Source organism: Eubalaena glacialis, chromosome 15 (assembly GCF_028564815.1).
Source record: "Eubalaena glacialis isolate mEubGla1 chromosome 15, mEubGla1.1.hap2.+ XY, whole genome shotgun sequence".
Classification (NCBI taxonomy): Eukaryota; Metazoa; Chordata; class Mammalia; order Artiodactyla; family Balaenidae; genus Eubalaena; species Eubalaena glacialis.
Genome location: NC_083730.1, coordinates 87,844,694 through 87,871,716, shown reverse-complemented (window position 1 = coordinate 87,871,716; position 27,023 = coordinate 87,844,694). Strand labels below are relative to the sequence as shown.

Sequence of the window (27,023 nt, the reverse complement as noted above, 5' to 3'; positions counted from 1 at the left end):
GCTGCGCAGGTACCTGGGCCCAAAGCCGGGCTGCAGACACTCAAGTCCCAGCCCCACCACATGCTGACTCAGGCAGGGGACCGACGCTCCCTGACTCAGTTTTCCCTTTGCTAAAAGTGTCTCTTGCTGAGTCATCCTCACAGAGGTGTTAGGGATTAAAGGCTCCTGGGCATACATCTGCCTCCAGTTTCAGGTGGCCGTGACCCAAGCCGTGTGGGTCATTCACAGCCTTGCGATTGTTTCTGGCAGCTGCCAGATGTGTGAGGGTCAGACTTCCCCACAGCCTCACTCCCAGGTGATGAAATCCGGGCATGGGACACACACAGGCTCACACACACACACAAACTCAGGAACACACGGATACACACACACACACAAACTCATACACACACAGACTTACAATGGGTGGGCTTCTATCAGCTGCCCCTGGAGGAGCCTTTCCTGATGGGATGTTGCCGGCTCCCCTGCCGTGTGCTCTCCTGATGAGAGAGGTGGCTTCCCGCCCCTGGATTATCTATCACCCAAACTAAAGCCCATTTATTCTACACTGTTTGTGCACAAGCCTTTTAAAGTGTGGCCAAGGGATCCTATCTAGGGCGTCTGCTTTGAGACGTCTCGGGAGACTGGTCTGGATTCAGGGCATCTTGCTTTTCCCCTGCTTGCAGACCAGGATCTGGGATGAAAGCCCAGGGGTGCCAGTTGCTGCCCTTACCCCACAGAAGGATGCTTCTTGGCAGAAAAGCTCCCAGGGGGAGACTCGAAGTGCACCAGCCTAGGGCTTGGCATGCAGTTGGAGCCGCATCTCTCAGTCAGCTCTTGGAATCGTAGAGAAGAGAGATGTCTTGATTTGGGGACAGCTTGTCTGTGACGGGTGCCTTTGAGGATCATATACAGAGATTGTCTCCGTTTTGTAGATGTACAGGCTGAGGCTCAGAGAGGCAAAGTGACTTGACAAAGGTCACACAGCAACTTGTTGGTAAACCTGCTGTTTGCCCTCCAGCAGTCTGACTCCAGATTCATATTCTGAATCCCGACTCGTGTTCTTGGAAGTCGAAGGCAGGACGCTACCCCACGTGGCTATCTTCTCTCTGCCTGAATACAGCCCCCAACAGGGAGCTCTAAGGCACTGTTTCTTGATCGGGGGCAATTTTGCCTGCCAGGGGACACTGGGCAATGTCTAGGGACATTTGTGATTGTCACATCTGGGGGGAGCAGATTGGGGGTCCCATGCACTACTGCCATCTAGTGGGTAGAGCCCCGGGGGGAGGGCTGCTAAACGTCCTGTGGTGCCCAGGTTGGCCCCCACCTCAAAGAATCATCTGGCCTACAGGTCACAGTGCCGAGGTTGAGAAACCCTGGGTTAGAGCTAAGATTTCTGGTGTCCTGCCCTGATTTGAGTCCCCATTCTGGTTTTGGGAATGACATGTGGTCACAGGCACGTGGCTGACATCCCAGCGTCCAGGCTCTGAGAAAGTAAAATTCATACAGTACAGGTTGCAACACAGACTCCAGGGCCAGACTGCCTGGGTTCCAGTCTCGGCTCTGCCCCTCGTTAGCCAGGTGACCCTGGGCGAGGTCACCTTGCCTCTTGGTGCCTCAGTTTCCTCATCTGAAATAGGCACGATAGTACCTGACTTAGGGTTATTTCCAGGGTTAAATGAGTCGATGTATAGAAAGTGTTCAGCACTTATTATTAATATCACTGATGCTTTGTTCTGCGTGGTTGTGTTCCGGTGGGCTTTGCCCTTCTGAAGCAGTACATGCGTGAACACGTGTGCACTGGCGGACACACATGTGCCTGTGTGTGGATTTGGAAGGTGCACATGTACGCGTGCTGGGTCGTGTCTGGCGAGCGTGGGGGTCCCCGGCCGGAGTCCGCGGGCACTCACCCCCTCCGCACCCCCAGGGCACTCCAGCCGACGTCCTGTACAAGGGCACCATCACCAGGATCATCGGTGAGGACAGCCCAAGCCGCCTGGACCGCAGCCGGGAGGATGGCCTGCCCAAGGGCCACGTCATCTACGAGGGCAAGAAGGGCCACGTGCTGTCCTACGAGGGTGAGTCCCGTCGTCCGTCACGGCTGCCAGGAGCTGGTGGGCGGGCAGGGGCTGGCCCGGCCCTCCCATCCTCAGGCATCTTTGATGCCCGGGAAGGACCCTCTAGGTGAGAGGACCAGTGGTGACCTGGAGGTGGTTGGTCATCTGGTCACTTGGTGTTTACTGGAGGCCACCCATATGCTGGGTGAGAGCTGAGAAGCTGGGTGAGAGCTGAGAAGCCCCCTCAGCTCTCAGGACGCCCGCCCAGGATGCACATGGGACGTCCCTTGTTAATCTTGAGTCATGGAAACCTGCCCGCATCCAGTGTGGCTTGCCCACCAAACCCCAGACTTCGGTGTTTCTGGAGTTGGTCAAGAGAGAAGGGTCCAGAAAACATGGTTGGGGTTAAAGGGCAGCCAGATGTCTTCAGAAAACGAATCTATGGGAGTGTGTTGCCCTCCTGTCAGCTTCGTGTGGTTGAGAGCCAGGGTGAAGGAGTGTCTTCCCATTTTACGGATGTGGGAGCTGAGGTGCAGTGATGTCCAGTGGTCCTTCTATGTGTCCACCCTCCTGGCCCCTCAAGAGGAAAGGAGGCCTGGGACTGGGGGAGCAGGGGCGGGGGTGTTTGGCCCATTGAGGTGGGTTCACAGGGAGGCAAGGCTGGGGTGACACCAGGAGAGGGGGTGACCTCCCCATCCCTGCAGGTATGTAAGCCAGCAGCAGGTAAGGATTGGCTTTAGCTGTCTCCACCTCTGCCCGGTTCTTTACAATTTAGGAAGCAAACTTGTGGCCAGCCTTGCTAGACGTGTAGTAGGGGAACAGGCCCAGGGAGCAGAAGCCCAGGCTCACTCCCCCAGGCCTCTGGCCCAGCGCTCCTGGCAAACGCTGTGGGTGGCAGGAAGGGGTGATGACCAGAGTGATGCGCCACCCCCCTGAGCCCTGGGCCCCCCACTTCAGTGCTCCTCACTCCTCTCACCCTCTCTGGTTCCCCAGCCAGGGAGCCCCGCCTGGAAGGAGTTAAGGAAGTAAAGGGCTGGGATGTGAATTTCCTGGCAGCCTCGGGCACCCAGGGGCGCGGAGATAAAAGCTGCTAATGGGCGCCCCTCTCAGCGGCTGGCAGCTGTAGGGCTGCAAACTGCTTCTCCTCTGGCGGCGGCGGGCGCTTTTTCCTCTCCCTCCACCTCCGCCTGGCCCGACTGCCCTCCCGCCTCCCAGGTCCCGGGAAGCGGAGGTGGTACCGTGGGGCTTAGGCACTTGCCTCTCTCTGCTGCCAAGTGGTGGAGACAGTCTTGGGGACAGGGTGTCAGCTGCGTCTTCTGTGCCAACCTCGGTACCCGGCTGAGGGCCCTGGGGGATGGTCAGGGGCCCTGGAAGGGCAGACGGAGAGGCTGGCAGTCGAGGTGTTGTGAGCAGAGCCCTGGGTGGCATCTCAGCTCAGGCCTCCAGATCAGTTCTTGAGCCCCTATGGGCCATAAGTTTGTCATCTGCAGAATGGGTGTAAATCAAGGCTTTTAATTTCTCACGTGCTTCCTGGGAATAGAGAGGGCCGCAGGCCGGGTGGAAGGCAGTAGGGGGCGGGGAGGACCCGGAGAGTGATGGCTGTGTCTACGGGGGCCCCGCCTCTGTTCTCCGATAGCTGACTGTCGCCCTGTAACGAGTGTGAGCTCGCTGGCCAGACTTCTAATCTCTCTGTTTTTATCTGAAATCTCTCAGTGTTTAAACATCAGCAATTAATTTTGAGCAAAATTTGGAGCAGCAACGCGGTCTATCCGCTGGCCACCAGTTTGCAGCCCCTGGAGTAGCTCATGCCCTGAGGATCCCGTGGGGTCATGATTGGAAATCCTGGGAGAGCGAGCGCGCCCTTTATCCCAAGGGGCAGGCACGGGGCTCTCGGGAACTTGCTTTTGATACCCCCGGACTCAGCCACCCTTGGAAGGAGAGGCCTCCACTCGAGGAGCCCCCAGCCTGATGGGCGAGACCAAGCTTTGGCCTCCTCAGGGCTCGCCTCCTGGCTGCTCAGACCCTCGGCCTGTCGGGGGCCCGCGTGCCCAGCCTGAGGTGCTCGCCCTTTGGGCTCAGCCTGGCTTGGCGAGGCCGCCTCTGCTGTGGACACTCCTCGTCCCCTCCCTCCCCCCCCGCAGACACACACTGTCCCCACGTGGACACAGGTGCACATAGTTTCTTGCATGTGGCCTCACTTTGTTCTCAGTGGCCAGGTGCGCACACACACACACTCTCACACGTGCAGGCACACAGAGACCCAGTGACGCACACAAATGGTTGTGGTAACCCTGCATGTTCACACTCGGCTGGTGCATCTCTGCTCACGTGCACGTGGTCACGCATGTTCGCGTCACGTGTCGGCTCGCACGAGTGGACGTGTTTGTGCACGGACTCACATACCCGCGCGTGGCCAAAGGCACACACCTACCTGCCAGCAGAACAGGCCCTGGGCTGGACCGCAGGCTGTTGACTCCTGCCCTTTGGGCCCGGCCGGTTTGCTGGTCCCGGGCCCAGTGCACACAGTTGCCCTGGGGCTGCCCCTCATCGTGAGATCGGTCTGGTTTCCAGGTGGCATGTCCGTGTCCCAGTGCTCCAAGGAGGATGGCAGGAGCAGCTCAGGACCTCCCCACGAGACGGCCGCCCCCAAGCGCACCTATGACATGATGGAGGGCCGTGTCAGCAGGGCCATCTCCTCAGCCAGCATCGAAGGTGTGTGCCCTGCCCAGCTCCCTACTCCAGGGGGCACGGAAGGGCCAGGGGAGGGCCTAGGACCTGCCCCGGGGGCTTCCCTACTTGCTGGGTGATGGCAGGAAAGGGAGAGAATTTCTCTCTCTCAGCTCCCCCTGGAGGGAGGAGATGGGATGGTTGGCCCTACTTTACAGATAGGAAAACTGAGGCTGGGTTTTTCTGAAGCTCCATCTGGAGGTAGCACAGGGCCCGGGAAGTGGTCCTATGCCGCCACCACTATCATCATGGGGACCGACACCAAGTGGCTGGAGGGGCCCGCTGCTGGGAGGGGGCGCTGTAGACCCTGGCTCGTCAATGCCAAGGCCGGCCCGGGGAGCCACGCGATGATGCTCTTGCCCTCCCCCCCGCCAGGTCTCATGGGCCGCGCCATCCCGCCCGAGCGACACAGCCCCCACCATCTCAAGGAGCAGCACCACATCCGAGGCTCCATCACGCAAGGTACCCTGCCCTCTGCTCCCCAGGTGCCCCCGCATGCCTGGCCACCACGCCCTCGTGGCAGCTACAACAAGCCCTCGGGTTTACAGTCAGCGTGGGCAGGGAAGGGAAGGCATACCAGAGTGCCATGGGTGCCCAGGTGTGTGGAAAGGCACGTAACACACGTGTACATGACAGGTATGTGTGCAGGTTGAAAGGCAGAGCAAGGCATTCCTTATGTACTTGAAAACAAAAAGAGAAAGCAAAATACTACCCATCACCCTCAACTTTGTAGATGTCATTTATTGAGCATCTACTGTACTCTGCGCTTGGTGCTACCCCAAGTGCTCTCTATATATTATCTTATGGAACAGACTCCAAGAGGAAGATACAACTGGTGGGAGGATACCCTGCCCAAGTTCTCCTGGCTGGTCAGTGGCAAGCCAGCTACTGTGAGCCCCATTTTATGCATTTTATCTATATTATCTCACTGAATGTTCATGACTTGGTGAGGTGTTTCAGTTACTACTCCCATTCTGTATATGAAGAAATTGAGGCTCAGAGAGGTCAAGTCATGTGCTCAGGGTCACACAGCAAGTGAGGACTTGAACCCAGGTAGTCTGGCTCCAGAATCTGCCAGCATGGAGGCCCCAGGTTAGGATGGGCGAGGTGGGGTGCAGGTGCAAGGGTCAGCGCCCCGTCCTCCCTGGCAGGGATCCCACGATCCTACGTGGAGGCCCAGGAAGACTACCAGCGTCGGGAGGCCAAGCTCCTGAAGCGTGAGGGCACGCCGCCCCCGCCCCCCCCGCCCCCACGGGACCTGGCCGAGGCCTACAAGGCCCGGCCCTTGGAGGCCCTGGGCCCCCTGAAGCTGAAGCCGGCCCACGAGGGCCTGGTGGCGACAGTGAAGGAGGCCGGCCGCTCCATCCATGAGATTCCACGGGAGGAGCTGCGGCGCACGCCTGAACTGCCCCTGGCCCCACGGCCGCTCAAGGAGGGCTCCATCACGCAGGTACGGGCGCGGGGCTGGGCGGCTGGGCCAAGATCGGGGCGGCGGGTGCTGATGGGCACCGTTCTGGCCCCTACAAATGGGGAAACTGAGGCCCAGACTTGTTGAGTGCCGTGCCCAAGATCACAGAGCTGCTCATCACTGAGCCGTCATCACATACATTCCGGATTCCATACCAGGGCCTTTATACTATATCCATGACCTCGTTCAATTGTATTTACAGCCCAGGAGAGTCATACCTATCATCCCCATTCTCCAGGTGGAGAAACTGAGGCCTAGAGAGGTCAAGAAGCTTGCCAAACCCCAGAGCTAGATGTAATAATGAACGCCGGTCATGGATCGAACCCTTAGTGTGGGCCAAGTGCCGCCTGAGCATTTGGCATCATGACTTATCTAACCCTCACAGCAGCACTCTGAGGTAGTTCTCTTACTGTCCGCATTTTAGTGGTGAGCAAACAGGTTCAGAGAGGTTAAACAGCTTGTCCAGGGTCACACAGCAAGTAAATGGCAGTTGTGCATCTCAAATCCAGATGTCCCTAAATCTGCAACGTCTTTGCTTCTTGGCATCCACTTCTCCCACCAGCATGTTGCACCTCACCCTACCCCCACCCCCGTCGCTCTGGCCCCCCAGAGGCCCCAGCCTGGTAGGGGAAGATGAGCTCTGATTGTGTGAGGAGCTGGTCGGTGGAAACCACCTAAGGACCACTGTCTCTTCACGTGGTCAGAGGTGGCTGATGTGAATGAGGAAGGAGCGTGGGATCCATCGGGGGCTGCGTGGCTGTGAGGTGGAAGGGACTAGGAAGGGTGTCCAGGAGGCCTACAGTTGGCTAACGGCACAGAGGTGCCCCGGGAGAAGGCGGGAGCGGTGGGAAGATCGTCGAAGGCCAGGGGACGGGTTTGGCTCTCAGCCTCTGGACAGTTGTGAAGCCATTGGGAAGAGTCCACCATGGATCCAAAAGGGAGGCCAGTCTGATTCTGAAGTATTCTTTTTAAAATAAGGGCATTTCCCCTTCTTAAGAAAGTAATTAAAACATTCTTGAATAAAAGCAGAGTTCTCTTACTTGGCAAAGACACAGAGCCCACCGTATCCTGGGTTTCCCCGGCCTGAGTAGACAGGGTGGGGTCTTCTCCCAGGCGACCGGGCTGCAGCTCGTCCATGACCCCTGTTTCTTCAGCTGCCCTTTCTGGCCATAGAGCAAGCATAAACCTCAGCCCTGACCTCCGAGACTTGAGCCTCGGGGCGGTGGAACTGGATTTTGTGGCTGGCTTTTCTGGCTTGGCATTGGGTGGGCCGCAGAGGGTCCCAGACTGACAGGAAGAAGGTATTTGCCCTCATGGGGGTGTTAAGTCTCTTTCCAGCGAACCCCGAGGGCCAACAGAGGTTCCCCCACTTGCTCCGGGAAGGGCTGACCTCTGAACTCTGTGCCCCCTTCTGCAGCCCCCCAGGTGGCTCCGGGGTCCAGGACAGGGGTGGGCAGGGCAGGGACAGGTGTGCACTCATCTTAGGCTTAGCGAAGCCCTTCCTCCCCCGCCCCTGGAGGCATGAGATGTCGCTCCCATTTCGTAGCCGAGAAACTGAGGCTCAGAGAGGTTGTGTAGCTGATGCTCATCCCCCCCCTCGCCCCTCAGGGCACCCCGCTCAAGTATGACACCAGCACGTCCTCCACCGGCTCCAAAAAGCACGACGTGCGCTCCATCATCGGCAGCCCCGGCCGGACGTTCCCGGCGGTGCACCCGTTGGACGTGATGGCCGACACCCGGGCGCTGGAGCGCGCCTGCTACGAGGAGAGTCTGAAGAGCCGGCCGGGCACTGTCAGCAGCTCGGGGGGCTCCATCACCCGGGGGGCCCCGGTCATCGTGCCTGAGCTGGGCAAGCCACGGCAGAGCCCCCTGACCTACGAGGACCACGCGGCACCCTTCGCCAGCCACCTACCCCGCGGATCACCGGTGACCACACGGGAGCCAACCCCGCGCCTGCAGGAGGGTGCGTGGGGCGGGGCGTGAGGTGGGGCGGGGCCACGGGGTGGGGCGGGGCCTCGGTGGGCTCCGGTCTCTGAAACTGCCTTACCGTCCACTCCTTAGCTCAGGAGCATCCTCGGGGCCACCACATGCATTCCACCTGCCAGACCAGTGGGTTCTACCTCCAGACCATCCTCAGAATTCTCTCCATCTCCCGGCCATCTCCAGACCACCTGGCTCCCCTGACTTCTCTCTTGTCCTGCTAATAATCTGCTCCCCAAACGGCAGCCTGAATACTTTTTTGAAATATTTACATCAGATTACGCCACTGTTCTGCTTAAATCTTTCTAGTGACTTCTCACTGCACTTAGGAAAAAAATCACCCTTTTCCACCATGGCCTTGGGAGCCTGCAGGATCCCGCCCCACCCACCTTTCCATCTTACTGCCAAATTCCTTTATCTGCCGCTTTATCTCTCTTCCTTGACCACACTCAGCTCATTCTTTGCTCAAGACATTTGCACGTGCTGTTCCCTTGCCTGAAATCCGCGCCCCCCCCAGCCCGCCACCCGCCTTTCAGATCTTTACCTAACTGGTTTCTTATGCGCCCTTCAGGACTCTGTTCAAATGTCACATCCTCAGGGAGGTCTCTTATGACCACCCTCCCCCCTTCACTATTCTGGTCACATTCTGTCACATTTAAAAATTTTCTTCAGAGCATTTATTACTCTGAAATTCTTTTTCGATGACTAGTTGATCATCTGTTTCCTGCATTGAATGTCAGCCCCACGGGGGCCAGGATTTTTCTGTTTTGTTCAGCGCCCTAGCTCTTAGAAAGTGTTCAGTATGTCGTAGACACTTAGCAAATATTTTTGGCTGATTGAAGGAATGCACAAGAAAGGGAACGAAGGAAAGAAAGAAAGAATGAACTTTTTAAAAGAACTAAAAAACAGAAGCAAGTGAGTGAATGAATAAATAAAAGGAAAAATGAACTAGATGCACATGGATGGATGACGAGGCCTGGTCCCTAGGATCCCAGAGACCCTAGCCTCAAATGACTTCCCATAAGCACTAGCCTCGGCAGCCCCCGTGTTGGGGGCTGGGACACCTATGGCACAGAGGTCTGATGCCATCCCCACTTGGCCCGTCCCCACAGGCAGCCTCTCGTCCAGCAAGGCATCCCAGGATCGAAAGCTGACGTCCACGCCCCGTGAGATTGCCAAGTCCCCGCACAGCACCGTGCCTGACCATCACCCCCACCCCATGTCGCCCTACGAGCACCTGCTCCGGGGCGTGAGTGGCGTGGACCTGTACCGCGGCCACATCCCGCTGGCCTTCGACCCCACCTCCATCCCCCGTGGGATCCCTCTGGATGCAGGTGATTGTCGCGGACCCATAGAACCCTGCGGCATCAGTGTCAGCCAAGGGCTCCTCAGGCATCAACTAGGCGCTACTAGGTGGGGAAACTGAGGCATGGTGGCGGGGAGACCCAACAGTGTAATCATGTCAACAGTTTAGGTGAAAAACAGAATTTCTCTTAGGGGTCTGAGGGACGTGCTGGGTTAAACGTTTTTCAGTGGTTTTCTTTTCCTGCGGAACTTATCAGTGCCTTTAAAATTGCAAATGTATCAAAAGAGGGCTCAAGGGTGAGCGTTCCCCAGACGGACATGATCTGAAAATCCGTTTAGAAAGATGCAGCCCTTAGGTATTTTAGTGATCCCCATTTTGGATGCCCTGTGTTTGGGGGAATTTCCATCCAAAGAACATTATCAATCAGAGGCAGCCGCATGTGTGTTGGGGCAGTGAGGGTTTTTCTCCTTCTAGGCTCTCAGTTCTGTTTTCTGGGGGGTGTTTGGGAGAAGCTGTGAGGGCACTGAGACAGGCGGGGGGGACGGTATTCCCAGCCGAGGTGTGGGCCGGCCTGACCTTGCTCCCCTTCTCCCGGCAGCCGCTGCCTATTACCTGCCCCGGCACCTGGCCCCCAACCCCACCTACCCACACCTGTACCCGCCTTACCTCATCCGCGGCTACCCCGACACGGCGGCACTGGAGAACCGCCAGACAATCATCAACGACTACATCACCTCGCAGCAGATGCACCACAACGCGGCCACCGCCATGGCCCAGCGAGCTGACATGCTGAGGGGCCTGTCGCCCCGCGAGTCCTCGCTGGCGCTCAACTACGCCGCCGGCCCGCGAGGTGGGTGGGGCAGAGCGCTGCCAGGCACGCGGGTGGGCAGAACCCGCCACCCAGAATTGGCCTTATTCCTGGTCTGCCCAGGGTCCTGAGAGCACAGGACACGTGCGTGCCCACGCGTGCACATCTGTCCTTGCCGAGGCGGCTAGAGCAGTTGCCTTAGAGGCTCGGGTGGTATCACTGCGCTGCGAGCACACACAGACCTGGCGGGTGCTGCAGGGTTGTGTGTGGTGTGTGTCCTGGATGCATACACACGGGCTGTGCACGTGCTTGTGTCCTCTTGGTATGTGCGGTCCTTGGAGTTTAAAAAAAAGATGGAAATGTGAGGCTGTTTGAACTTCAGGTTCCCTTGACTCGAAACCAGCCCGTGGTTGCTTTGCATATGCATATTACGGTCGCCTTGTGGAAACACTTCTGGAATGTTCTTCCGGAACAACCAAGCACTAGTTACGGTCCAGTTGGTAAAATCGGTCACACTAGGTATTTCATACAGTGGGGATTGAATACCAGGAACGGACTGCCTAGGGTCAAAGGCAAAAAGGGCACACCAAGAGCACACAAAAAGAGCAAAATGGGCATAGCAAGGTATGCAGGGGTGCCAGCTGCAAGCCACATCCACTTCAGGGTTTGGGGGCGAAGGGACGGGGTGCTGTGAGCGCCCGGCATTCAGAGAAGGGTCCTGCGGGCCCGGCGTGGGGACCCAGGAGGGAGCGTCCGGCCGTGCTGCTTCTCAGAGGACGCGCGGTGCTCCACCGGCCGGGGTGGTCCCGCCAGCAGGCAGCCTGGCCCCTCTCCTCCCCCGACCGCTGCAGCCCGGCCCCATCTCCTCTCTCCCAGGCATCATCGACCTGTCCCAAGTGCCACACCTGCCTGTGCTGGTGCCCCCGACACCAGGCACTCCGGCCACCGCCATGGACCGCCTAGCCTACCTCCCCACGGCACCGCAGCACTTCAGCAGCCGGCTCAGCAGCTCCCCGCTCTCCCCAGGTGACGCCCCCACCCCCGTTCTGGGCGTCCTCGGGCAGATGCCTTGCCCTCTCTGTTCCACCCCGGAAGACAAGTCCAGGGCCCTTCCTGTCCCCGGGGCTGAGCCGCAGGCCTTTGGGTTTCCAGGAGGCCCCACTCACTTGACAAAGCCCACGGCCTCGGCCTCGGCCGAGAGGGAGCGGGAACGAGAGCGCGATCGGGAGAAGTCCATCCTCGCGTCCGCCACCACGGTGGAGCACGCGCCCATCTGGAGACCCGGTAGGACGTCGGAGCCGCCAGCGCGCACCCCGGGGGTCCCTGCGGCTGCGCGTGGCCCGTGCCTCTGACCCCACGGCTTGTTTCCACCAGGTACGGAGCAGAGCGGCGGCGGCGGCGGCGGCGGCGGGGGTGGGAGCAGCGGCAGCCGCCCCGCCTCCCACTCCCACTCCCACCAGCACTCGCCCATCTCACCCCGGACCCAGGACGCCATCCAGCAGAGGCCCAGCGTGCTGCACAACACGGGCATGAAGAGCATCATCGCCGCCGTGGAGCCCAGCACGCCCACGGTCCTGAGGTGGGCCAGGTTGGCACAGGGCAGGGGACAGGCGGGCGGGTGGCTGGTCACTGGATACAGGCTGGGGGCATGCGCAAGTGTACCGATGGGTTGGGAGGTATACGGGAGAGTGAGCGATGGGTGGGCGGGTAGGTGGATGGATGGCTAGGTGGGTGAGAAGGCAAATAGGTGGGTGATTGGGTTAGTTGGATGGCTGGGTGGATAGATGAATGGATGGCTGGGTGGATTATAGATTTTGGGTGGGTAAGTGGATGGATGACAGGTGAGTAGGTAGACGCATAGGTGGGTCAGTGGTGGATAGATGGGTGGCGGAGCTAGATGAACGGGCAGGTGGGGAGGTAGATGGATAGATGACAGCGGGTGGGTGGGTGGATGGATGGATGGTTGTGTTAGAGAGCTAGGTGAATAGGTGGATGGATGGAGGTGGGTGAATAGATGGGTGGGTAATTGGATGGAGGTTGGGTTAGATGGGTGAGCACGTAGGTGGTTGGATGGGTAGATGGGTGAGTAGATAGATGATGGGTTGAGTAGATGGATGGGTGGTTGGGTTGGGTTAGGTAGGTAGGTAGGGAGGTGGGTGGATAGATGGGTAGGTGGACAGGTGATGAGTTGGGTAGATGGCTGGGGGGCTTGGGTGGGTAGATGGATGAGTAGGTGGTTCATTGGGTAGATGGATGATGAGTTGGGTGGGTGGACGGGTGAGTAGTTGGGTAGGTTGTCGAGTTCAGGAATGGAGTCTGTGGAGCGGAGAGGGAGAGACAGAGTGAGGCCTGTGAGGAGAGTCTTTCCTGTTCCTCCCAGGATTCAGCAGGGCCCTACAGGGAGGAGATAGTGTCTCTCTTGCCCAGGCAAAGTCCAGAGGTTCCGTGAAGATGGGAGAAGCTGCAGAGGTCCCATATGTGTCCCCCCCACCCCACCCCCCGGAGTCCACTTCCTATCACAACAGGCCCAAGACCCACCTCCCACCCCCTGCCCAAGGACTGTGGGCAGAGCTGCCTGATGGGGGAGGGAGCTTCCCCAATACCCCTCCCTGCCCAGGGACAGTTTGGAGGCGGCTGCTTCTTCCAAAATGAAGTATCCATTCATGCAAGTGTCCTTCCATTTGGCTGCTCTAAATCATACCTTCCCCACCACCATTCCAATTATGAAAAATGACATCATTTCCCAAGAGCAGAGGCTTGTCCCCTCTGAGTCAGGTCCCCAGCAGGTACGCAGAGCAGGGGCACCTGACTCTTATAGCGGGGTACCCAGGCAAGAGCTCCCACCAGCGACCACCGGTGCGAAGCTGCAGCAGGAACATCAGGCCCTTTCCCAATGGCAGCTGAGTAAGACCCTTGGGAGAGAGGATTAGCACAAGGCTTCCTCATGGAAACGCCTGGCTTGACAGAGAGGCCACAAGAGATGGGGTCGGGCCAGCTCATGGCCAAGCCTGTTTCCTCATCTGCAGAGCAGGGATAATTACATTGACCCTGTGAAGGTCAGAGAGAGTGCATCTGTTCATTCCTTCTTCCTGGTGGGCCTGCGGTGGGTCTCCTGCCCTGTGCTGGGTATGGGGGACACGGTAATGGTTGACGCACGCAGTGCCCTCTTAGGGCTTATGCGCTAGACCCATAAGCCGCTGGGGTGAGGAAGAGCGCTCCAGGCAGAGGGGACGACAGGGAGCCCTGTGTGGCCCCTGATGGCGGAGGTGGGAGAGCTGGGCCCCACTGCCCTGTCCTCTAACCACCCACCCTAGCCCGCCCTCTGGGCCTTTGCCCTTAGTGTTCTGACTCTCCACGTGACTCACTCATTTCCTCCCCAGCGCATGTGCCAGCCCCTCAGAGAGTCCCCCGTGAGCCCTGCCTAAGAGCTCCCTTGCCGTTCTCTTAGCAGAACGTAACCCAGACTCGTTCACCTTCAAGCAGTTGCCGCGCTGATAGGGGTTTAATTTATCACGTTATCACATTAACACGCGCGTGGTCTGTCTTCTCACCTAGAATGTATGGTGCTTTTGTCTGTTTTGTGCACTGCCGTACCCCAGTGTCTAGAACAGCGCCTGACACGTAGTAGGTGCTCAGTAAAAAGTTTTGAGCTGACAAGCTGATGGGCTGGATGGACGACGGGTGGATGGGGTAGGTGAGGCCACGTGGCACGGGGGCTCGCAGGTCACGGTCAGCAGCATTTATTCTGAGAGCAGTAGGGAGCGTGGGAGCTCTTCCGGGCAGGGGTGACTCCGCAGGGTGTCGAAGTGAGGGAGTGACCCTGCCTCGGCCTCACAGGTCCCGGCTGTGGCTCCCACAGCCGCTGACCTGCCCTCTCTCCTCCCCCAGGTCCACCTCCACCTCCTCGCCTGTCCGCCCGGCTGCCACATTCCCACCCGCCACCCACTGCCCACTGGGTGGCACCCTCGACGGGGTCTACCCCACCCTCCTGGAGCCTGTCTTGCTGCCTAAGGAGGCCCCGCGGGTCACCCGGCCCGAGCGGCCCCGAGCGGACGCCGGCCACACCTTCCTCGCCAAGCCCCCAGCCCGCGCGGGGCTGGAGCCCGCGTCCTCCCCCGGCAAGGGCTCCGAGCCCCGGCCCCTGGCGCCGCCTGGCTCCGGCCACGCAGCCATCGCCCGCGCCCCGGCGAAGGGCCTCACGCCCCACCACGCCAGCCCGGACCAGCCAGCGCCGCCCGCCTCGGCCTCGGACCTGCACCGGGAAAAGACTCAAAGTAAACCCTTTTCCATCCAGGAATTGGAACTCCGTTCTCTGGGTAAGACCACCCTGACAGCGGCCACCTTCATAGACGCGATAATCATGCGTCAAATTGCTCACGATAAAGGGCCGCGAGAAGGAGGTTCGCTGGCCAACGACTCCCCTCGCGATGGTAAGACTTCTGGCCCCGCCGCCCACCCGCTCCGTCTTGTGGCCTAAAGATATTTTCAGATCTCTGCTTTTTATTTTTCCCCCATTTTTCGTTGGTTTTGGTATTTTGTTTTGAAAGTCGTCCTCGTCGGTTGCACGCTCTGATGGTTCCTCCAGCCGCGCACACGCCCTCTCAGCGGGCGGCAGCCTCATCCTTCGCACATCGTTTTATCATGATTTTTTTGTGTTGTTTTGGATTTTCGCTTTTTTTCCTTTAATGAATGGATCTGTGATTTTGACTTTAGCCGCGCCTCCCATCTCCCCTTTGCGCCTTTGTCTGGGGAGCGGGGCTGCAGAGGGGCGCAGGCCCATACCTCCGCCTGCTGCCGTGTGTGGTCCTCCTGCTGCCGTGTGTGGTCTGGAGGACGCTCCCCGCCCCCCACCCCCGGCATACGGTGGAGAGAAGACGGGGAGGGGGGGGAGCGCCGCCACTTTCCAGGAGGAGCTGGGAACCTGCCCCCTGCGTCCTGCCCAGGTCGTGAGGGAGTCTTGGGGGTACTCTGCCCCACGCTCCCCTTGTCGACCCGCCAGCCAGCAGCCCCGGGGACAAGGGGCGTCCTCCGTGCTGGAGCGGGGCTGTGGCCCGGCGGGGACACTGGGACCTGAGTGTCGCTCTCGCCCCAGCCCTCACCGACCTCACTCCCTCACCGCCCATCCGCTGCCCCGACACTCCCTTCGCAGAGACTCATCCGTCCCATCTCGCTCTCCCCACCCCTGGCCCGCCAGCACCACCGGGCTCTGTCTCCGTCCCTTTTCCCACCTGTGCTGCTGTCCAGCTCTCCCTCTCCTTGCATCTCTCCCCGTCCCCTCCGCCCGCCCGCCTGCCTGTGCGTCGTGTTCTCTGCGCTGCTTCTGCGTCCAGCTCTCTCTACAGCCCTCTCCCCCTGCAGCCCCCGTCCCTCTTTTCTCAGTCCGCCCCCACCCCTGGCCGGCCAGCAGACCCCACTCTGGCTCTCTCCCTCTCTCCCTCCACCCCGGCTCCCACCCCCGGCCTGGGGGACCCTGCCAGCGTGGGAGGGTAGGCTGGGAGGGGCAGCCTGGCCCTGGCGCTGGCCTGACTTGCTGCCTCACCCGCTTCAGGTTACCACGGCGGCGGCTACAGCCCTGATGGGGTGGAGCCCGTCAGCCCCGTGAGCTCGCCCAGCCTGACCCATGACAAGGGGCTCCCCAAGCACCTGGAGGAACTCGACAAGAGCCACCTGGAAGGGGACCTGCGGCACAAGCAGCCAGGTAGGGTCCCGCCCTGCCTCCGAGCCCCCTCCCGCCCCCCCGCATGTGAGACAGGGACGGTTGTCACCCCATTGCGCAGATGGGGAAACTGAGGCGCTCAGAGGTGGCGGAATCGGCCTCACGCCACAGCTCAGAGGGCAGAGCCGGGGTTTGAGGGCAGGAGCCCCGCCAGGCACATGCCTCGCCCACCTCAGTCACGCCCTGACCTGCTCTGCTCTGCCCGCAGGCCCAGGGAAGCTCAGCGGCGAGGCTGCACACCTCCCACACCTGCGGCCGCTGCCCGAGAGCCAGCCCTCGTCCAGCCCGCTGCTCCAGACCACCCCAGGGGTCAAAGGTCACCAGCGGGTGGTCACCCTGGCACAGCACATCAGTGTAACTACCCCTCCTCTGCCCCCTCCTCGTTGCCTTTGTACCTGGGGTGGGACCCGGCCCCGAGGAAGGGGCGGGGGGGGGTCTGCACACCGTCTGGTGGGTAAACAGAGTCCTGGTGAGGTGAGCCAGGGATCTGGGGGTTGGTGAGGGCAAGCCGTGCCAGGGGTCCCAGAGTCTCAAACTCAGGTGCTATATCCGCCCCCTCATCCAGCTGACAGAGCCTCAGGTGCACGAGCCCAGCCGCGATCCACATCTTACACACGCTGGTCAGGGGAACCCGACCCACTTGGGGGCCCACTTTGAGACTTGGGCCAGTGCTCCCACCCCATGCACTTGGGGGCATTGAGGCTGTGTGGGCAGGCCCGAAGCCCCCGGGGAGCCAAGGACCAAGCCCCCGGGTTCTGCCCCCAAAGCTCAGTCCAGCCCTCACCCCGCCTGGAAGGTTCTGGCAGATGGCTGGCGCCTGACCCTGCTCCTGTCCCCGACCCTTGGCCTGCAGGAGGTCATCACGCAGGACTACACGCGGCATCACCCGCAGCAGCTCAGCGCGCCCCTCCCTGCCCCCCTTTACTCCTTCCCCGGAGCCAGCTGCCCCGTCCTGGACCTTCGCCGCCCGCCCAGCGACCTCTACCTCCCAGCCCCGGACCATGGCGCCCCGGCCCGTGGCTCACCCCACAGTGAAGGGGGCAAGAGGTGAGCGGCGGTGGGAGACAGGGTGACCCTTGCTGGTCACCACCGAGAGGGCTCTGTTAGGTGTCTGCTGCGGGAAGCTTGAGCCCGGTAAAGCGCGAGGCCCACCTGGAGCCATTGCACATATGAGAAACCGAGGTTCAGGGAGACCCGGGAGTTTGCTCAAGGTCACGGCGCAACTGGACAATAGCTGTTACATACGCCACACTCAGGGGGTTCCAGGCACCAAGCTGAATACTTCACACATATTAACCAGGATCCTCACCACAACCTTAGGAAGTGTAGGCAGCATTATCCCATTTCACAGACGAAGAAACTGAGGCACAGAGCAGTGAATTCACTTGCCTATAGGGACGCAGCTAGTCAGTGGCGGAGCTGGGATTCGAAGCAGAGCCATGTGATTTGAGAGCTGCCTCCTAATGGACACATACACACTTGCACTCCTGGTTACCCCTGGTGGGCTCCCTGGTCAGAGAGGAGAGGAACGGGGAGGGACCCCCGCTCTAGGATGAAGGAGCCATTCCGGGTGGCGCACAGAGTTGGGGAGACAGCAGCATGTCTTTGGGGGAACAGTGGGGTCCCTGGCATCGGGGTGCAGCAGGGGTTCAACAAAGTGCCACCCGTGGGCCAGATTCAGCCCACGGCCTGTTCTTGCATGGTCCGTGAGCTAAAGATGATTTTACGTTTTTAAAGGGTTATTTTTTAAAGAAGGAGAATATACAGCAGAGACTACAAGTGGCCCACAACGCCTGAAATGTTTGCTATCTGACCCTTTACAGGAAAAGCGTGCTAACCCCTGGTTTAGAATGAGGCAGGGCTCAGCGGGGAGCGGAGGAAGGGATGCGCCCTCTTCAAGAGGGAGAGCTCTGAGCTCTGACCACCGCAGGGACCCTCTCTCCGCCCAGGTCTCCAGAGCCAAGCAAGACGTCAGCCTTGGGCAGCAGTGAGGATGGTATAGAACCTGTGTCCCCGCCGGAGGGCATGGCAGAGCCCGGGCATCCCCGGAGCACCATGTACCCGCTGCTGTACCGGGACGGGGAGCAGGCGGAACCCAGGTACCTTCACGGCAGCCCCTCCCCTTCCGGGGATGCTCAGGACTCGGGCCCTTGCCCACCTGTGGCCTCGATCCACCACTGTGCAGCTGGGGGCTTGGCAAGGGCTTTGGGGTGCAGCCGGGGGGCCTCAGACCTGCTAAACAAGGTCAAAACTTGGCGGACCTCCACGGCAGCTTCCTGAGCCTTGGGCTGGGGTCTCTTAGCTCAGGCCCGGCCCCTGTTGCCGGCACTTGAGGATCTGAGAAATAAAGAGCTAAGTGTGCTGGACCAAACTGGGGCTCCGGGGAGGGGGGGATGGAGGTGGAGAGAAAGGCCCCCTGACCTCAGGGGAAGATGTGGTCTGAGCCCACTTTGGTTCCCGAGGCTCTTTTCTGGGAGTCCGGCTATTGCAGGTAGACAGGCGTGGCCCACCAGGGCAGCTGGGGCTCTGCAGAGACACCCCGAGCCCAAGGATAAGTGGATGACAGAGGGGATTTCAGAAGACATGGGCCCTAAGAAGTGGGGGAAGCAAGCATGAGGTGGGAGAAGCTTCATTCTGAATTTCTAAGGCAGCTCAGGTGGTGAGCACCCATCATCAAGGGTGTGCAAGCTCAGCACCAAGTGAACTGACCTGGGGGGTCTGATCCTCGCAGCAGGATGGGCTCCAAATCCCCAGGCAACACCAGCCAGCCGCCGGCCTTCTTCAGCAAGCTGACCGAGAGCAACTCGGCCATGGTCAAATCTAAGAAACAGGAGATAAACAAGAAGCTGAACACCCACAACCGGAACGAGCCAGAATACAGTAAGGGGCCCACCCTCCTTGGGAACGGGGCTGCCGGGGGCTGGGGGTCAGCACGGCCGGGTGGACCCGCCGACCACCTCTCCCACTGGCCCGTCACCTCACGTTCAAGGAGCCCGTGTTGTCCCTCTCTTTCCCGTAGGCATTTGCTGGGTTGTCACAGCATGATGCCCGGCACACAGGGGGCACTCAGGGAATATTGAGTGCCTGTTCGGGTCTGTTCGTACTGGGCGCCAGAGCTCAGGGTCCCGCCCTTACAAGGACCCCGTGTGTACCCCATGCACGATGTGCCTCGCATCTGTGATTTGTTTTCCCCATTTACGTGGTTACTGGACGTAAATCCTAGCTTAGCTCCACCCTCTCAGTACAGTGCCTGGCACATAGCAGATGCTCAAGGAACACATGAGTGGGTGAACCAATGAAGGAGGGATCATCACATCCCCGGCCTCAAAAAGCTCGTTAGCCGGGGGAGCTTGGGGACCTTGCAGAGGCTTTTCTCTTTCTGGGGCTGGAGTCGCAGGCTTGCAGACAGTCACCGGCCCAGGCTGGTAAGTCCAGAACCTTGCCAAGTGTTGTGCCTGGGCCAGTAGGTCAGCAGCCTCAGCGAGCTGGCTCGAAATGCAGACTCTCAGGCCCTGCCCCAGCCCTGCTAAATCTGTCTGCATTGCGCAAGCTCCCAGGTGGTGCACCTTGCCTAGACCAGACAGGGGACATAGGGGGGCAGGTGCTTTCCAGGACCTGTAGGCCTCACCCATCTCGTCGTCCCCCTCCAGATATTGGCCAGCCCGGGACGGAGATCTTCAACATGCCCGCCATCACCGGAGCAGGTAACCGTTCACCCCGGGCTGCTCGGCCGCCAGCCCGTCCCCTCCCTCCCCCTCCCCCGTCACTGTGCGCCCAGGGAGGTCAAGCTGGGTGTCTGGACCTGGAAGGAGACTTGGGAGTGAGGCCTCAGAGGTCACTGGGCCTCACATCAGCCATAGCCATGGTGACAGGTGGACTTTCATAGTTCAAGTGTGTCCCCTCCTCTGCAGTGGGGATGCAGAGGAGGGGACAAACCCTGCAGTGGGGATGCAGACACACACAAAAGGCCGGCGGGGCCTGGCAAGGAGTGTCTATTTGGAGTTCAAATTCAAGGCCTCTTGGTGCATGTACTACAGTATTAGAATCACACACAACTACCCGGAACCTGTCTGTTGGGATCTCAGATGGAGATGTGAGTGTGTGGATGCGGAGTGGGCCTGTGTGCACGTGGTCCACGTGGGCATTTTTTATAGGTAGAGCATCAGTTTTACTTGAAAATTCCATCCAGGGAGCTGGGGAAACAGTGCAGATGTATTCCAGAGATGAGTGTAAAATTCACACACATTTTTTTTTATATATAAATTTATTTTATTTATTTATTTTTGACTGTGTTGGGTCTTCGTTGCTGTGCACGGGCTTTCTCTAGTTGCGGCGAGTGGGGGCTACTTTTTGTTGTGGTGCGCGGGCTTCTCATTGTGGTGGCTTCTCTTGTTGCGGAGCACGGGCTCTAGGCGCGTGGGCTTCAGTAGTTGCAACATGCGGCCTCAGTAGTTGTGGCTCGCGGGCTCTAGAGCGGAGGCTCAGTAGTTGTGGCGCACGGGCTTAGTTGCTCCACGGCATGTGGGATCTTCTGGGACTAGGGCTCGAACCTGTGTCCCCTGCATTGGCAGGCGGATTCTTAACCGCTGCGCCACCAGGGAAGCCCTCACACACGTTTTTACGCTGAAACTTAAGCCTTCTATGATGTTTTGGAGCCCGTGGGGTTACACTGTGCATTTCTGCTGCCTCTGTAGAAGGACTGGGACGGGGCTTTGGGGAAGCACCTGGTGTCTGGTGTGAAGCGGCTGAGCCAGAGCAGACAGGGCTGACCCTCCGCCGGAGGCCTGCCCGGTGCGGGGAGGAACGAGGCGTCTTTGGGGGGATGTGCTGACCTTCCCTGAGGGCCGTCACAGCTCTGGGAATGTGGTGAGCAAAAGGCAGCCGTTGGATTTTATCGGGGCGCCACGGGGCCTCTAAATGGGGGTCCCAACTGGGGAATGTCCGTCCACCCAGAGACTAGACGCTGGGGGCTTGGCTGAGCCTCAGGCAATGGGGAGGAGACAATTCGGTCAAAACCACAAGATGGACAGAAATGAATGTTTTCATGTTTTCATTTCAGAGATGCTTATACACCGACACAGGTGCATGTGTGTGTAGAAATTCATGCAGTACAAGGAACTTGCATATAAATTAGATTCAACTTTTTTTCAAAGCAGTTTAGGCCACACACACAAAATTTCCCCAGACCCCGGCCTCTGCTGCTTAATTAGCTCCTGCTTTAGGACTGGAGACGGTCAGCTTCCTGCCTGGCACTGACAGACCATGGACCCGTGACCTTGGGTGGCAGGTTCAGTAACGTCTGTGATCGTAGGATGCTAACCTACCAAGGAACCATCATGACCTGTATCCCTCGCATCTTTTTTTTCCAGTTCCCAGTGTCTTAGTTTGTAGGATCATAAATGCTTCTCCCCCCTCCCTGCCCCACTCACCCCTGCTGGAAATTTTGCTTTTTCTTGACAGACATGACTTTTTTTAAGTGCTGATGAAACATGGCCAAGACACAGCTAAAAAACTGTCCAGGGGTCCTGTGGCTGTGAATGAGTTTGAAACTAAAAGGAAGAAAAGAAAATGAAAACGTAGACCGCAAATAGTTGCTTTAGAAATGTGATTTTAGATGCTGCCATGTTGCTCCGAGCCTCCCATAACCATCAGTCCAGTTTACAGACGAGTTAGGGGTCAGCAAGACCCGTTGTTCGGCCACTTGGTAATCATACAATTGACTTAGAGTGGAAGTTTTAAAATCCATGAAAATTTTGCCCAGTGGCAGGCAGAGAGCTTCGTCGGAGGTTTTTGGAAGCAAAGTCTGGTTTAACAAAAATGCCCAAAAGAGGCACATTCCCCAGGGTTTGCAAACGTCCCCAGAATGGTTCACAAGCAAACAAGAGAGGGACAGAAAACCTGGTAAACAGAAAAAGAGGCATAACTGGCGTGACTTTGAAGTGGGTGTCTGGAAGGATTCGTGAGGGACAGCTGTCAATCGGACCGCTTGGTGCCGGGTGGCCGGGCCGGGGGCGGCCATGTGATTGTCTCCAGCTCCGCCCTGACCCCCGCACGCACCGTAACTGCATGGCTGCGACCCCCCTCTCCACCGTCCGTCTCTGCACCTCTTTCTCCTTGTGGCTCCCGGGCGGGGAGAGGGGGTGGGAGGAGAGTTAGGCCCAGCTGCGGGGGCAGACGGGGGGCTTGAGGGTCCCAGGCCTCGCAGGCAGGGGCGGCCGGAGGACCGTCTGGTCACCTTCCCTCCATTCCTCCCAGCAGCCCCCGGGAACCAGGGTGGACCCCCCCAACGCCCAGCACTGAGCTCTGGCTTGACTTAGTTTCCCAGCAGCCCTTCCCCCAAATAAGGGGACCCCCTGATCCCGCTCCCCGCTCCTTTTTAAGGCCACTCGAGTTTTTAAAAAAGAAGCAGCCCCAGCTGGGGTTAGGGATCCAGAAGGGGCTTCTGATTTCCCAGAGGGCAGAGTAGGAATGAGGCTTGGGGGGTGGTCATCTAACCACCCCAAGCCCACCTCTTCCCCCACCGGGAATTCCTGAGAGCTTCCAGGGCCCGAGTCAGAGGGAGCCCTCCCACCCCCATCACCCTGCAGCGGAAACCAGGGGGGAAGATGATAGGGAAATCAAGAATCGTTGCTTTGCCAAAATGTGCTCACTGTGTATTCTTTCTTCTCCTCCCTCTCTCCCTCTCTGCTTCTCTCTCCCTCTCTCCCCCTTGTCCCTCTGGCCCCTCCGGCCCCCTTTGTGTGTGTGTCTCTCTCCCAGGCCTCATGACCTGCAGAAGCCAGGCGGTGCAGGAGCATGCCAGCACCAACATGGGGCTGGAGGCCATTATTAGAAAGGCGCTCATGGGTAAATATGATCAGTGGGAGGAGCACCCGCTCAGCGCCAATGCTTTTAACCCTCTGAATGCCAGTGCCAGCCTGCCCGCTGCTATGCCCGTAACCGCTGCTGACGGACGGAGGGAACACGCGCTCACCTCGCCAGGTCTGCAGGCCTCCTCCACCCCGTCTGTCCCCCACCCCGGTGTCATTAATCCTCCCGCCTCCCTCCGCGTTCCTCTGACCAACCCCCCTCCAGCTTTGGAGCTTGTGACTCTTATTTTTGTGCGTGTTTGACGTGGTCCTGGAGTTGGCTAACCCCAAGCTGGGCAGACACCCCCAGGTGTCTGCGTGGCCCCGGTCCGCCCTCGCCCACTGGGCCCGAAGGAGCTGCCGCTTTTCTAAAAACACTCACACCGCTGCCCGAGCCCTGCCCTGCCTTCCTCCCCTGCTGGACATTCGTCCCGGGATGCCCACGTCCTGGCCCATCTTGTGTCTCCTTGGGGGAGATCAGGCTGGAGTGAGGACCCACCTTCTCTGTGTGGATCAGGAGGGACCCTTGGGCTCATGGCAGCCAGGCCAGTGGGCCCAGTGTCTGCTGCGGCCACCAAGCATGTTCACGGCTGGCCCTCGGGTCTGATGGGGAGGAGACCAGTGTCTGTGTGCCAGATCCAAACTCAGATGAATCAGGGAAACTAGACGGGCTGGCTCGCCCTCTGCCCTGGGTCCCTAATCAACACTCTGCATATCAGAACAAGGGCCAGGCTCAAGCCATTCTTGAGCCATTTTTCTGACCTGGACACTGTGGCCCCAGGAAGTTTCTGGACTTAATGAGGGCCCAGGCCTGGCCTCTGGGGCCCTGGCTTCTCTGCAGAGGGCCTGCAGCCTGCCCAGCCCTGGCACAGTCCTGGGGCAATGGTCAGGGTCAAGCCAGAGGCCTGAGGCTCCATGCTTGAGGTATTAGCCCCTGGTGGGTAGGGGGCCTCAGGGCAGCCTGAGGGGGCTTTGCAAGTAGTTCTACCCACTCCCCTAGTAGAAACCCCCTCCAAATCTAGGCTCATGGCTGGGTCTGGCCACCTGGTCGACCTCCTTGGCTTCCCAGGGGGCTGGGCTGCTGTTCTCCCTCCCTGGGGGGCCAGGGAAGCAGGGGTCCAGGGCCTCACCCACCCCCGACCCCTACAGTGCGAGCGCTGTCCTCAGTCCAATGTGGCCCCTTCCCATGTGTCCCCCTGCAGGTGGTGGCGGGAAGGCCAAAGTCTCTGGCAGACCCAGCAGCCGAAAAGCCAAGTCCCCGGCCCCAGGCCTGGCATCTGGGGACCGGCCACCCTCCGTCTCCTCAGTGCATTCGGAGGGAGACTGCAACCGCCGGACCCCACTCACCAACCGCGTGTGGGAGGACCGGCCCTCGTCCGCAGGTGGGCACCGGGGGCGGGCAGGTGGGCCCGGCCGGCTGCCCGAGCACCTACTGTGTGCGGAGCGCGCGGTCAGGCCTGTTCTGAGACAATCGCCCAGGGCCCTGGCCAGCTGAACTGGGGCTCGCAGATGGTCAGGAGGCTTCTCGTAAGGGCCCAGGTGGAGGGAAAGAGCACGATTTAGAGAGAGGGTGAAGGATTCAGGAAGTGAAGAGAGAGGCTTGTGGGCAAGGGCCGGTCCCACAGGCTTGCGGGGGTCTCAGGGGAGCCCCCAACTTCTCTGTGAGTGCGAGGAGGTCCGTGAGGGAGGTGCGTGATCTCCCGCAGGTTCAAGAGAGCTCTTGGCTGCAGGACAGACGCAGGGGGGCGAGGGCAGGAACAGCGAGGCGGCCGGGCGACAGGCTGCCGGGCATGAATGGCGCGGGAGTGCTGGAAGTGAGGCCAGGCGGGCAGTTTGAGAAAGCTTCCAGGAGATAGAAGGGGTGGGGAGGCAGGAGGCCGAGGCCCCAGCTCCCGGGGTGGCAGGTGGGTGGGCCCCTGGGGGCCGCCAGGCTCACCGGGGCCTCCGGGGCTTCTCTCCCGCTCTCTCCGCAGGGTCCACACCGTTCCCCTACAACCCCCTGATCATGCGGCTGCAGGCGGGGGTCATGGCCTCCCCGCCCCCGCCTGGCCTCCCCGCGGGCAGCGGGCCCCTGGCCGGCCCCCATCACGCCTGGGACGAGGAGCCCAAGCCGCTGCTCTGCTCGCAGTACGAGACGCTCTCCGACAGCGAGTGAGGCTCAGAACGGGGTGGGCCGGCGAGCGGCCGGAGCAGCGGGCGGCTGCCGACTCCCCCCACCGAGGAAGGAGCCCCTGAGTCTGCCTGTGCGCCCGTCTGTCCGTCCGTCCGTCCAGAGCCGGCATCCTTGCCTGTCTAAAGCCTTAACTACGACTCCCGCCCCGGCTGGCCCTGTGCAGTGACCTTACTCAGGGGATGTTTACCTGGTGCTCGGGAGGGGAGGGGCCGGGAAGGGGGCACGGCAGGCGTGTGGCGGCCACACGCGCACAGCCGGGGCGGCCAGGGACCCAAAGCAGGATGACCACGCACCTCCCACGCCACTGCCTCCCCACCTAACGCATTTGGAACCAAAGTCTAAACTGAGCTAGCAGCCCCCGCACCCGCCCTCCGTCCCCATCCCGCTTAGCACTCTGGACAGACGGACACAGGCCCTGTCCAGGCCCCAGCGCTCTTGTCCCGGTCCCTACGGGCTGCCCCAGCCAACGAGATCGCTGGAAACCAAGTCAGGCCAGATGGGCGGGCGACAGGGCCGGGTGCGGCCTGGGGTGAGCGGCTGCTCCGAGGAACTGGACTGTTTTTTTCATACATCGTTGCCGCAGCGGTGGGAAGGAAAGGCAGGTGTAAATGATATATTGGTTTACAGGGTATATTTTTGATACCTTCAATGAATTAATTCAGATGTTTTAAGCAAGGAAGGACTTACCCAGTATTATTGCTGCTGTGCTTTCGATCTCTGCTTACCGTTCAAGAGGCGTGCGCAGGCCAACAGTCGGTGACCCCATAGTCCGCAGGACCGAGGTGGGGCAGGGGCTGCCAGCTCTCGAGCCCCCCTGCGTCCTCCCTCCCTCCCTTCCTTGGGCAGAATGAATTTGAAGGGGATTCTGTGACCGCCATCTGCGCACGGCGGTGGCGTCCTGTCATTTACACACGTTCTTCTCATTAAAAAGCAAATTATACTCGAGTTACAGAGGCTCCTTCTCTATCTTGGCCCCGGCAGCCAGGAGGACAGGCGACTGGGCGGGGGGGGTGGGGGTGGGGGGGAGAACGGTGGGCGTGTAACCCTGCGGGGGACAAGGGCACATCCCCTGACTCACCAGTCTCTCCCCTCTGCAGGCGAATATTTACGCCCACGGTAAGGATGTCACCGTGCAGACATTGAACAGTCCCACCCTTGGTGAGAGTATTGAATTTTCACACCCACGAGGAGGGTGTCAGATATTCACAGCCATGGTGACGGTATCCAAGAAGGCCATCATCAGCTCTTAACTGTTAAATACTTTAAAAATTATTCCTGCCCACACTATGTTAGGGAACAAACAGACCCTTTGCCGTCACTGCTTTGGATACGCGGCAGAAGAGAGAACAACCCTCCCTCCCAGCTTGGGTCTTGAGGCAGCTGCCAACTGGCGTCTTGCAGTCTTGGTCGAACGTGTCTCAGACACGAGCTGTGTTCCTTCAGGAGCAGAGCCGGAGCTCCAGAGAGGCTGCGATTCTTTGCCATGGACGTGCATGCAGGATTGGGGCGGGGCGGGGTGTGGGGAGCAGTGGAGGAGAGAACCAAGACCCACTGGATGCAGAAATGCCCATCCCCTGCCCAACCTGTGAACTGGTGGTCAGCCCAGCACCTCGTCTCCCCAGGGTGTGGACCTGGGCGTGCGGCGAGATCTGCGTCCTCAGGGGACTCTGCCCACCCTCCCTGGCGCTCCAAGTTTACCCTGCGAACCTGTGCTGTGAGGCGAAATGAGCAGAGGCTTTGGAGCCCCGCAGGGCTCAGCTTGGCGCCTGGGCTGTAGTACTGATACCGACAGGCAGGTGGCAGTGTTGGGCCAGAAAAACAGTCTTGTCCTGCTCGGGGCCTCCCTCCAGTCCCGGGTGCAGGCCAGCCCCCACCTGGAATCCAGGATGGGTCAGGTCGTGCTGGCCACACCAGCCGCAAGGGGTTGGCCATGCCTGCTGGTGCCACCCAGCATCCCATGG

The 27,023-nt window shown here is 59.8% G+C and overlaps 1 protein-coding gene across 26 annotated transcripts in view; it reads left to right on the top strand.

Annotated features, from left to right (window-relative positions):
* Positions 1-26,007, top strand: part of NCOR2 (nuclear receptor corepressor 2) — a 223,007-nt gene extending 197,000 nt beyond the window's left edge. For 12 of the 26 annotated variants that reach the window (XM_061169327.1, XM_061169325.1, XM_061169328.1 and 9 more), the window contains 20 exons: positions 1,907-2,057; positions 4,608-4,748; positions 5,139-5,225; positions 5,915-6,213; positions 7,840-8,194; positions 9,324-9,545; positions 10,116-10,367; positions 11,202-11,351; positions 11,478-11,609; positions 11,700-11,913; positions 14,214-14,755; positions 15,874-16,023; positions 16,250-16,395; positions 16,895-17,088; positions 17,991-18,140; positions 18,773-18,921; positions 19,692-19,745; positions 22,801-23,022; positions 24,092-24,271; positions 24,863-26,007. In XM_061169327.1, coding sequence (XP_061025310.1) covers positions 1,907-2,057; positions 4,608-4,748; positions 5,139-5,225; positions 5,915-6,213; positions 7,840-8,194; positions 9,324-9,545; positions 10,116-10,367; positions 11,202-11,351; positions 11,478-11,609; positions 11,700-11,913; positions 14,214-14,755; positions 15,874-16,023; positions 16,250-16,395; positions 16,895-17,088; positions 17,991-18,140; positions 18,773-18,921; positions 19,692-19,745; positions 22,801-23,022; positions 24,092-24,271; positions 24,863-25,044 — 3,972 coding nt within the window. In that variant the 3' untranslated portion in view covers positions 25,045-26,007. The remainder of the gene's footprint in view (positions 1-1,906; positions 2,058-4,607; positions 4,749-5,138; positions 5,226-5,914; positions 6,214-7,839; positions 8,195-9,323; positions 9,546-10,115; positions 10,368-11,201; positions 11,352-11,477; positions 11,610-11,699; positions 11,914-14,213; positions 14,756-15,873; positions 16,024-16,249; positions 16,396-16,894; positions 17,089-17,990; positions 18,141-18,772; positions 18,922-19,691; positions 19,746-22,800; positions 23,023-24,091; positions 24,272-24,862) is intronic. The other 14 variants (XM_061169347.1, XM_061169340.1, XM_061169339.1 and 11 more) reach the window with 9 other exon arrangements.
* The last annotated feature ends 1,016 nt before the right edge of the window (positions 26,008-27,023 follow it).